Source organism: Talpa europaea (assembly GCF_964194135.1).
Source record: "Talpa europaea genome assembly, chromosome: 11".
Classification (NCBI taxonomy): domain Eukaryota; kingdom Metazoa; phylum Chordata; class Mammalia; order Eulipotyphla; family Talpidae; genus Talpa; species Talpa europaea.
This window is the reverse complement of record NC_140078.1, coordinates 66,922,347-66,934,637: the sequence shown is the minus strand read 5'-3', so window position 1 is coordinate 66,934,637 and position 12,291 is coordinate 66,922,347. Positions and strand designations below refer to the sequence as shown.

The following is a 12,291-nucleotide window of genomic DNA, read 5'->3' as shown; positions in this document are numbered from 1 at the left end:
TACAGCTGCAGTGCCTAGTCTAGGCAGAGAACTTGGAAGGTTTACATTCCTATTTCCTGGAAAGCTGAGTAAATGAGTCATCTTCTACAACCTATCCCATCCCAGCTGGGTTCTCCTGTTCAAAGGCGGGTCCTTTGAACCATGTCCAGTCTTCAACAGCTGGTGCCTTAGTTTTCAAATTCAAATGGTAGAAATACTCAGGAAACAGTTTTCTAATTACTAATGTAAACATTTAAAATAATAAAGTGACAAAGAAGTCCTTTAACATCAGAAAACATTCTGAATTAGAAATAATGGGCTCTCATTCACAGAGCACATCATTTGAGGCTTGACTAGGCTGCAAAAAAACTACCTGTCTCCCACTGGACCAACCTTGCCAATTTTGGTACCTAGCAGCAGTGCCACATGCCTGGCTCTTACTTTGGACTCTGCTACTTATTAGTCATGTTACCTTGAAGGCAGGCAAAGGAAATAGCATCCTTCAAGACTCCCATATGCCAGGTGCCCTCCTGGGCAGTTCCCCCTTTTATCTTCATGGAAGCAATGCTGGGAATAATTGGCATTATTTCACATGAAGACGTGGAAGCTTAGTGAGTGCAGTTAATAAAGAATCAAGGCTGAAAATTAGAAGCAGGTTTGTCTCAACCCAAAACCTACTCTGTCCCAAGCCTCTGTCTTCACTTTTGTTATTGGGACAAGTGTAGGGCTTTGTGTCTATCTTTTTGTGAAAAGCAAGTGTGATGCTTCAATGCATTGGTGGTTTCAATGCATTTCTCTGCTATTCAGAGGGTTACAGAAGCCTTTCAAGGTCTTGGTCTTTCAGGAGAAATGTTTTGCTTCTTAGCAGTGATCTTAGGGGTCAGATCATCAAGTTTTGTTTGTTTGCTTGTCTTCCCTCTGGGCCTGGCATTTAGAGATCTGTAAAGGTCCAAAAGGACTGTTACTCAGCTACCTGGCAGAGAACAAATTCTTCCAGATTCCATCATTTCCAGCAGAGGCAACTCATAAAACCTGTACTGTCCTGCGTGCTTAGCCTCAATTTTCAGATTAAGGATAAGTATTACTATTGCACACATTAAATATAAAGGTCTGCAAAATAAAATAGTAAAAACAATCTGTGGTGATAAACAACAATAACAAGGAAAAAAAAAACCACTAAGATCCACAAGGAATTATTTGAACCAAAATGACTAAATGTAGTTAACAGATCCCCTAGCCTGGCTGATGGTGACTCACCTGGGGGCTGGAATCCTCAATTGCACACCAGTGTAGGGGAGCGTTGCCCTCCCTCCTGGGCTAACAGGTTGGCATGAATGAGCATGGGCCCGTTCCTAGTCTCTCCTGGTCAGAAAGAAGGAGCTGTCCAAGGCAATGGCCTGTGGTACTGTGCTTTCCAGGCTATTCTCAAGTAACTGTTTTTTCTCTCTCCATACAGCTTACGGATGATCAGGGCCCCGTCCTGATGACCACAGTGGCCATGCCGGTGTTTAGTAAGCAGAACGAAACTGTGAGTACAGTGACTGTGCTTCCTGCTTTATGCTAGAGGGGTTCTTTTTTCAGACCCACTCTGACACAAGCTTGGTGGCATTCATCTGTTGTATCTGTTTATCCATCTATCTATCTGCCTGTCTATCTGTCTGTGCATTTGTCCACCCATCCATCTGTCCATCCATCCATCTATCCATCCCTCCTCCCACCCACTCATCTATCTATCGTCTATCTATCTAAAAGATAGAAAGTATGTGATTTTCCTTTACTTTTAATCCTGCTGTTCAGAATCATGAAATCAAACATAGATGCGAAGAATCAAGCAGGCATCATTTTTACAGTATTCAGCACTTTTCCAAAATTTAAGTGTTAAATGACCAGAGAAAGGAAAACTTTAGAAACAATGAATCCTATTGACCTCTCTTTGAGTTGCAGTGACCAGCCTTGAATTACTTTCCCAGGTCTATGATAGCAAAGTGCCACGAATAGAGTGGCTTAACAAACCAGAAATTTATTCTCATAATTCTAGCGGCTGGAAAGCCCAAAATCAAGGTGTGAGCAGGACCTACTATCACACAAGGTTCTAAGAAAGATCCTTCCCTGCCTCTCCTGTGACCCCAAATGTTCCTTGGTTGGTGGCAGCATAACCCCAACCTCTGCCTCCATCTCCACATGGCTTTCTTTTCCTGTGTCTCTCTGGCCTCCCCTCCTCTTATAAAGACAACAGACATTTGGTTATAGGACCCATCTTAAACCCAGGATGATTTCCCCAGGTATCTTTAATTATATCTGCAGACACCCTATTTCCAAATAAGATCACAGCCTGAGGTTCTGGGTACACTTGACTTTGTATTTTCTTCTGGAAGATCTTTCTGATAACAGAAAGTTTCAGCATATTACACTTACAGTGGAAACTCAGACCCCGGAGGCCTATTTCTTCACCTTATTCTTTGGTCCCAACTTGCTGCTAAAAGTGTTAGGATTATGACATCTTTCTCTGGCTATTTCATGTCTCTCTCCTGGGCACCAGATGGCAGTGTAAATTGAGACAGTAGTTAACATGCTAACTCATTCCTATGGAAAGCTTCCATAAGACAAACTGATTAATGATCACAGTCCTTAGCTGCTGAAACTTTTGTGCTTTCTCACATTAATTTTTGGTTTTTAGGCAAGAGAAATGGTTTTCTAAGGTGCTGTTGTAGGAGCGTGTTGCAGAGGGTAGTAGATAATGTTTAACCTGACTACCTTCTGAGCTAGCAGTATTTTGGGGTGAGTGTGAGGCTAGAAGAGGGTCCTTCTTGGGAATTTTTCCATTTGGAGAAACCTCTAGACGATGGTCCATGATGTGTGACTACTCACCAGGTTCTATTTCTTCTACCAAATGCGCTATTCTTGTTTAATGCTTGTTCTCAACAGAGATCGAAGGGCATTCTTCTGGGTGTGGTTGGCACAGATGTCCCCGTGAAAGAACTTCTGAAGACAATCCCCAAATACAAGGTAATGCATCACTTAATTAATAGTCAAAGTTCAAATATCCCAAGATAATTTTACAACCCACTGTGACAATGAGGAACATCCGCAGCACAGGTGTTCTTCTCTTCTTTTCTGAAGGACTTTTTATTTGGTAGAACAGTCATCCCCTAGTATCCCCTGAGTGTACCTGCCTGTGCTTTCCCTGGTTTGTTGGGTCCATGAATGTCCTCACAGTCTCTGCAGTCTCTGTAAGCCTAATGTCTCTGATGGTCTTCTAAGCCAGTTCTTACGCACCTCTGTCTCTGTCTGAAGACTCTAAAATCTAATACTTACCAGGATCTCAATGCAGCACAAAGAAAATGGATTCTGATTCCAGAGGTGATGGGGTGTAAATTAATATGCCTCTCCTAATGTTATGGCACTAAGAGAATTGTAAAATTGTTTTAAACTCAGGTTGCATTTCAGAGGGTAGAGTGGGAAACTTTGGAACAAAGAAGATAGAGCAGGTTTTGATAGGTCACTGCTTTGGGAGTTTAGAACAGCCTATGGGGCACTGTCAGGTGGGCCCAGGAAAAGGAGCACTTGATGGCTGGGACCCCGAGAGGGAGGTGGAAATGCCAGCTCTGCAGGTGAGGCCAGCCCTGCCCCAGGAGAGGAGCTGTGCTTTTTCTAGCTTGTCCTGTGCTCCCAGTCCTATCGCTGGCACCTCTGCCTCCATTTATTTAGTTCTCCTTTGTTTGGGACAGAGGGACTCTCGTGGGCGATCACCCTGCCACCCTGGGCCGGGTCTAGCCCCTTCTCCTTGAGAACAAGCACCTGCGCTCTGCACCACTTCCAGTGTTGTATGGACAGGATCTGCCCTGCCTGGGACCAGTGGGCACAAGATGGGCACAGGCTGAAGCTGACACACTCCATACACCACCAGCTAGGGGTGTGGCAGGGGCACAAGTGGTCATACAGTTGACGTGGGGGCAGGAGCCATTCTGACTTCTGTGGGGATGACATTATTGGTATTTACATTCTCTGACTCTTTGAGGTGTGTTGTGTAATTAAATTAAGCATTTTATGAAACCAGAGCAAGAGACACAACAGTAGGCAGCTTTCCACTGAGGGCAGGTTTCCCACTCGAGTCCCCTCAGAGCAGTGCTGTCCAAGCACTGGTTCTCGCTGGTCACCCCAGTGTGCATTGCCTCCTCTTGTACCCCCTGCACAGGCACCGAGCAGCATTTTTATTTAAATTGGCTCATGTTTTCCTTAATTACCTTGTCTCACCCCCACCTGCATGATCCCAAGTGAAATGGTAGGTTCAGATGGGATCATTCTATTTTTTGGCACATGCAGTTAGCCGGCTGGGGGTGGGTGGGGGTGCTGTGCCAGAGTCATCCTTTAAAAAGACACCTCAGGTTGTCCTTGAACCCCTTGCAGAGAACTTTCGCCCATCTTCTAGTGGGGGCTCCACAGTAAAGCAAATGAATAGTTGGGGAGAAGAGAGTCCCCTCAAGCCCACTACAGCCAGGGGGAACAGACTCAAACTTCTCACTGTGGGAGCTGGAAGTATGGAAGGGGCGGGAGGTAGCAGCCCCCACCCACCTTCCCACTTGGGTCCTAAGAGGAGTACATGGGTCAGCAGGTTTCCCTGACTGCACGAGGCTGACAGCACCCTGTCCCCGTGTCCCCCAGCACCAAGCAGACCAGCTTCCCATCCCATTTCAGGGCCACTGTAGGTTGATGAGGCCCATCTCTGTCACTACCTGGAGAGAGATCAGCTCCTATGGGCCACAAATCTGAGATGGATGGCTTTCTAGCCACCACCTGCCCTGACACACTGAACCTCAGTCCCCACAGTTGTGAGCGGCCGTGGGCCTTCCTGGGCTTCAGCAGTAAGGCAGCAGCCAGAGCTTAGCTCTCAAGGCAGATACACCTGGGTCCCTGCTCCAGGGTTGAGGAGCTGGGTCTATTCTTACTCCTTAAGTCCTTTAGTTCCTCTTCTGTCCAGTGGTAAAAACAACCAAATCTGCTAGTAACCTTGGTAAAGCTTTGGCCATCATCCTTAACTGGGAACAATGGTAGCACAGTGGTCAAGGGAACTGGTGTGACTGTGGCCTCTGGGCCCCCACAGCCCTCTTCCATCTGGGGTGCTCCTTGCTTCAAGCTGTTGATACCTTTCCCATCCCAGACTCAACCACCTGTAGGCTTCATGTCCACTGAACCTGCCGTAACCTAGAAAGCCCAACAGAGTGATGAGTTCCTTGAGTAATTGACTAGGTCACTACATAGTCCTCTGCCACCTTTAAAAATAGGATTTTCCAAGAATTTTGAAAGACCTGGGGAAAAGTCTTATGATATGAGGTCATTTGCATTAGGCAGGATGCTTAATTTGATAACAAGCACTTGTGATAGTGCTTGCCCACATTTTGACAGAGTGTTGGGATAAGAGCAAGGGAGTGGATCAGCCAGTCACCTCCATTGTAGCGGACTTGTCCAAACAAGTCAGTTAACAGAAGCTGCAGCCAAAGTAGTCAGCTCACCTCTCAGATGGTTGGATGCAAAATGAGAGATGCAAGAAACTGTTGTTTAAGAAAGCACCCTCTTGTGGTTCAAGACAGGGTGCCCCATGGTATGATATTAACAGATAATGCTTGCCAAGTCCTGAGCAATGTACATGGTACCTGACCCCACATCATATTGCCAGATCCCCGCAGATAAATGCAGTGATGTGCACGTATCCTACTCGTCAGGAAGCTCGGTTGTCAGGGCTTATCTTTGCAGAGCTCAGGGCCACACAGTAGGAAGCAGTGATCTGTGATTCCTAGACCCACATGCACAAAACAGATCTCAGCCGTTCACATGAGCTTCATGACTTGTTGCCCTGTTCATATGCCGCCTGTGCCATTATTTGCTGACTCTTCCTTTTGTTAATGAATTCAGAACTCCCTCTACCTACATCAGCTTTAATAGGAAATGCCAATTACCACTTAAAAAGAAAAGCAAGTTATTTACCATTATAGAAGAGAATTATTTTAAAAGTCATGCAAATGAAATAATAACATTGAGTGATTTGTTGATAATCTAAGGTTCTGAACTTGAGGTCTATTCTCTTTTTTTAAGTAGGATTATATGCAAGTGTTAAAGATATACTAAAGGAACCTTTCTTTTTTATATAACTGGAAGGATGGAAGGAATTTTATTTTATTTTAAAGATTTATTTATTTATACAAGCACTGGGTACAGTCAGAAGCACGGGAGGGTGAGAGAATTCACCAGAGCCAGAGCCAGGAGCAGAACAGACAGACTGACAAAATACACCGCTGAGGGGAGCAGCAGGCACAGCAGGAGAGGTCTGCATGCCATGTGGGAGCCTCGCCGGCAGCAGGGGATCAAACTGGCATTGCAGAGGCTGCGGGCATCTTCGCAACCCAACGCTCAACCACTGCGCCACCAGGGGAGGCCTGGATGAAAGGAATTTTAAAAAGGATTCACTCTCACTAGTGGTTCTGGGTAGTAAGTTTAATGGCAAACTCACATGCCACCAGAAATCATCTTGTTATATTCTCCATTTTTCCTCAGAAAGCAAAATGATCCATGGGAAAATGATGGTGGTCTGGGGAGTGAGGAGCAAAAGGGACAATTCAATCTGGGGCAGTGGGTGCCTTTTCTCGTGGGGCTCTCCTCTGCCTTGAACAGAAGCATCTTAAGCCATCCATAAGCCCATACTGTACCCCACCTTTTGGCCCAGGCCTCTCAGAGTCCTTTGAGTGTTTGGTTCTTCCTAGAACCCCAATCCAGCCCTCAGCACCTGCTCCCCCTCTCCAGGGGAAACTTTTTGCACAATGCTAATATCATTTAGCTGATCAAATTAGAAAACTTCTTTCATCAAAAGAGGAAATGAATCTCTAAGCTAAAATCAGGTGTCCAGTTTCATAAAAGATGGCCACTTAAGCAAAAGAACTATCCTGCTTGGGTTTATTGAGATGACAAAGATCCCTTCTCATACTACCACACTGTGGCCCTGATAACCAGCTTCATCTATGAAGGCTTTTGCAGTGGGAGTTAAGTTTCCAGATGTATGATAGGACATCTGGTTGGTCCAAACCCATGTATTTGAATGTGGAAACTGTAGAGCCCCAGAGACTGAAAATTAAGTGGGGGAGGGAATTCAGGGATGACTTTGGGCTTCTAAAGATGGTGGACTTTATTGTTACTGAAATTCCCAGACCTAGGTGTCCAGATTTACCTGCTACTATTTAAAGAAGAGCACTCTACCTTTATAGAATGTTTCCAAGTAATTCTTAGGTCTCTTATTTGATGTCAGAAAATGCTAACACGTATACAAAGAACCCAAGTGCAAGGTCACTACTTGATATGTGCCCATAAATCAAGAAAGTGTGAATATAATATAATTTTTTTTGGTGACAACTTCGGTCTTTCTCAAAGTTTCTTCTGCCAGACATGTGCCAAACTCTTAATAGCATTATCTCACTGACTAGGCATACATGGCTCTTCACCTTACTTATGGCTGAAGATACTGAGGCACAAAAAGTTTAAATGTCTTGCCAATTGGAAAGCCATGATTTTAGTCTATATAATTTTGATACCATTAGGAACAAAAATGACAATAATAATAGTGATGGCTGAAATGATATTCAAAAGAATATTAATAGATACAATAAATTACTTTATATATTATTCCCACTAAAACCTTATGGCATTTCCAGAAAGAGGGTACCACTTGGCCCCATTTTTAGTTGATCTGACTTTCTCAACATAACTCAGCCAGTTATGAAAGCCTGCCAAAACAAAGTGTGATGAGGCAATAGAAAAAATGCAGCTACAGAAAGTTAGCTAGCAGGTTCTGAAATACAGAAACTTTTATTTTTCACATTCCCAAGGGTCAGAGTGGGAATACATTCATCTACGATGTCCCTCCTATTTCCCACAAGGAGCCCTGGTCAAAGGTGTGCTCCCCAGCCAGGGTCAGCCATGACCGAACCCTCTCTGTGCAGGACAGGAGAGCTCAGGGAGCAAAGTGCAGGTCACCCCTTTCCTTCCTGATTAACACCTTGTAAAAGATGAGTCAGCTGTTGGCTCTTGGGGTTTTCCAAAAGATAGAATTCTTTCTTTTTCCTCAGCACCATAGCTTTTCCCACAAGTGATCAGACTTTTTATAATTTTTATTAAGAATTCCAGACACCCCAGCAATAATTTCCAGACACCACAGCCTCTGTTAACATAATGGGCCATTTTATAATTGGGTTCACTTCGTTAGCTTAAAGTCTCTGCTTGGAATACAAGCTCCTCCTTCGCCAGGCGCTTGGCCCATGAAGCTCCAGGCTCCAGGAGAGCATGTTCAGCAAGTTCAGGACTAGGGCCGTTGGCAGGCCAAGTGCTGGAAGGCCTGTGTCTGATCTGTTCTCTATTACTCCACAGGACTGCACATTAGAATGGACAAGAAGACTGGTTCTATTTTGGTTAAAATGAAAATTAGAGATTTCATCAGTATATAAATTTGTGGCCAAAACCAAATGTTGGACATTGTCATGTTATATATAAGCTTTCAGTTTTCAGAGAGATTCACCCACAGAATATGTTCTGAGATTTGTTCAGACTTTCTCTTTTTACATCTACACTAGGTTAGGTCCATATGCCTCCATATTCCACCAACCAACCGACAAAACATGCTGATGTTATTTTCCTATACTGTAGTCCTAGGACAATTTTAAGCAGATAATTGCTGAAGATCAGGAAAACTTTTACAGGTACAGTTTTGAGAAGGACTGTCTATATGGCTGCCATAGCAAATCAGTTCCTTCTTTTTGGCTCATTTTTAGTCTTTATTTTAGCTTCAGCTTTAGAAATGAACTGCATAATATTTGATTAAAGTGGCAAATGTCTTAAGTACATGTGCACCATAGCCAGACACCTGCCATTTACCAGACATTTTGCCAGGGACTATGGAAGTCAAAAATTGGGGAGATGGCTCTTTTCCAACCAGGGCCTCATTCTGATGAGAGAGGTAGTAACTCATCTAGAACAAAGCAGAGGAAGGAAGGAGAGCCAACTAGGACTAAGAGGCACGAAAGTAAGTGTAGCATTTTCATGTGTTAGGGTAAAAGTAATAATAGGAAAATACTCAGAGTTTTATGGAAACATAATGTGGAAAGGAGGGAGCAAAGGGGAGTGTGGGGAGAGACATTTTACAGAAGGCGGTCAGGCTGATCTGAGAGCATGGGCGAGAATTAACTAGGGGAAGATGGAGAGGGGTGGTGCTCTGAGTGGGACAGAAAACTGCAGGGGGGGCTGTTGTTGCAGCCACATGCCCTGAAAGACAGTGGATGGAAGGAGGCAGGGCTGGGTACTTAGGTAGGGAACAGACCCCAGGAAGACCTAATGGACAGGCCCAAGGATCCCATCCTACAGGTACAGTGGTCTTGGGTGAATTTTACAAAGGGGAGCAACAGGGCCACTTGCCTTGGGCTCTGGTAAATCTGGAGGATGACTTCCTGGGGATTCAGAGTTGAATATGAGTACTTTCCGGAAGAAAAATTGTGATGATTTTGATGGAGTAGGTGGGGATGAAAGAGAAAGAAATCTCATGAGTTCTGTGGGTGTGGTGATGATCAGCATGAAGGGAAAGAGTGCCAGCTTGGCCTGGGTGGGAATGAGATGGCCAGAAGGTATCCAGGTAGTGTTGACTGACAGAGTTGAACACTTGGATATACCATGGAGGGAACAGGTGAAGGCTGGAGCCTGGTCTCGAGATCAACAGCATCCAGATGGTTGTGGAAGATTATTGGGGATGAGGAGAGCAATGGAGATAAAAACTAGGGTGGCTGGGTGGGTGGGGGATGAGGATGCTCTGGAAAATAGGGCCTGAAAGCTGAGGGAACAGTGTCAAGGAGAAAGGGCAGTCAACTAATAAAACAGGAGAACAAGAGAAAATTTTCTGTAGGGTTGGCAATTCAGAGACCATGGGCAACTGTAGAGAAACGAGTTCTGGTGGCCCCTTGGTGGGTGTGGAGTCAGGCATAAGTAGACTAGATTGTGAGGGATGAATGAGCAATATGGAAGCAGAGATGGCAGTTAGCAGTGCTTGGGGGGTTTTGAGCTGGGCAGGTCAGCTTGGCCTCTGCATTCCAGGAAAGGAAGCCAGCCTTTGGCTTAGCGATGTAGGATCTAAGCTCATTCAGTTTCTTTCTTCCTTTTTTATTTTTGTCCGTCTGCTTCCTCATTTTCCTCTTCTTTCCCTCCCCCTCTTTATTCCATCCACCCCCTCCATATATTTTTAAACACATGGTGCAGTCTTGGCCCTCACAGGACTTATGATCTGGTGGGGAGACAGACATTCAATAATCAAAGGCCTTGACTGATGTCTTGATTACTTATAATCAACCTCACACAGAATTGATTATTATTTTGATAAATGTTATGCAAGAAAAGTAGCGGTCATTAAGAGAGCTTGTGCAAGGAGTTCTACCTTCTTTGAATATCACTTTGAATATCACTTTCTACCAGCAAACCAAGAACTGAAACCGAAGCATGTACTTCAGAAGGAACTGAATAGATGAGCGGACTGTAAAATATCGTCTCTTTGGTCTCATTTTGAGTTGGAATTTCCAATCGAATACCACTTTTGCCTTTAAAGGAAAAAGTCAAACTCTCTGAGTCCTTTTTGACCCCTCCGCTCTGTGTTAAGCTGGGACATAATAATGGTAATTAATGCAGTGTTGACTGTGTCTGACATTTTTCCAAGAGACGAGATGAAAGAGACAATATACATCTCAAAGGATAGGAAATCTCTGGTTTATCTTTCAGAGCATAATGAAATATACTTTTATCATTAGAGTCAAGTAGAATCTTATTAAGACTTGCTGTGCACGGTAACTGCAGGAGAAAATGTCTGTTGCCCTTGACGACCGCATGCATATTTGCTTTATGTAATGCAAGGGAAACTTTTAATTGCCGGTGTTAAATTCTCTGAAGTTAATTTCACATCACCTTGACGTTAAGCTAACAAGCAGACAGGGTCATTCCTGGTTTGTAAACTCTGTTGTCTGGATCATTTAATAGTATCATATTCAAGAATGTAAGCGGCAGCAAATTTTTAAAGAAAAGTTACAACGAGGGCTCAGAACTATGAAATAACTCCTCGGGAAAAAAATGAGCTTTTTTTCTTCTCTCCTTTCACTTCTCTGGCAAAAGTGGGTTACATTTTCTTTCTTCAGAGAGAGATCAGTATGGGTTTTATGCCAGAGGCCATTTTAATACATGAATGATTTGTAGGTAAATTTATTGTAGCCAATGGGTGCAGTCAACTGTGTAATAGAAATATTGTCCAAAAGCCGGGATTATTATTTAAATAAGTGCAGTGTTAAATTTGATTACATACTTTTTAAAGCTAATAAAACATTTCATTGCTCTCAAACTATTTCCCATAGTCCCATTTAGTCTGAAAACATAAATTAAGTGAGGCTCTGCATAGAAAATCACCCAGGCTTTGTGTGGATGGAAGCATGCGTGTAAAAGCTTGGCAGTCTCACAATATAAAGACGAAAGGATATAAAAGGGGTTGGCAGGCTCCAGGCTCCTATATGGCCTGGTGGGGACACTTTTATCCTTGAAGAATTATGGAAAATGACTACCTAGGAGATGCCTGCTTGAGATGGCCCTGTAGGTGTGGGATATAGGAATTCTAGTTGGGAATCAGACTGAGACGCCTGCTCTCTCCTTATAGCAGGAGAGAGAAGACACCAGGTCGATAAAAGTTTGTTCACTTGGTCTTAGAGTCTTTGCAGGAACTTCAGCTACTTTCTTTCTTTAAAAAAATAAAAAAAGTAATTGTTTTTGTTTTAAATAAATCAAAAGAAGGCCCTTGGATGCCAACATGAGGATGTGACATTTTAAATTGTGCTATTTGCTGAGCTTATCCGGTGACAGGTCTTCATTTCTACCAAATGTCAAGGATCAGCGCCTTGCATTCATTTTAATGAAATATTGTGCTGATAAGGGTTATGAATGCCAAGTTTAAGCTGTAAATTACTAAATGTCGGGCTGCTTTATGCTTTGTGAATTCACCAGGGAACAAGCTAATGAAGGTTTCTTTCTTACTTCTTCTTACAGTTAGGGATTCACGGTTATGCCTTTGCAATCACAAATAATGGCTATATCCTGACGCACCCAGAGCTCAGACCGCTGGTAAGAGAAATACTTATTTCTGTGTTTCTCCTTTTATGATTTTAATAGGTTTTCTTTAGTTCTGTTGTGATATGCAGTTTTCACTTTAAAAGCTCATGGTATTGTCTCCTCAAAGTTATTTCAATAGTTTGTAACTAC

The 12,291-nt window shown here is 43.5% G+C and overlaps 1 protein-coding gene across 1 annotated transcript in view; it reads left to right on the top strand.

The window, feature by feature from the left end:
- CACNA2D3 (calcium voltage-gated channel auxiliary subunit alpha2delta 3) overlaps window positions 1-12,291 on the top strand; it is a gene marked incomplete at both ends in the record, with an annotated part of 806,408 nt that overhangs the window by 591,878 nt on the left and 202,239 nt on the right. Inside the window, 3 exons of the mRNA XM_084248330.1 lie at window positions 1,436-1,507; window positions 2,905-2,985; window positions 12,079-12,153. Of these exons, the coding sequence (XP_084104456.1) occupies window positions 1,436-1,507; window positions 2,905-2,985; window positions 12,079-12,153 (228 nt within the window). The remainder of the gene's footprint in view (window positions 1-1,435; window positions 1,508-2,904; window positions 2,986-12,078; window positions 12,154-12,291) is intronic.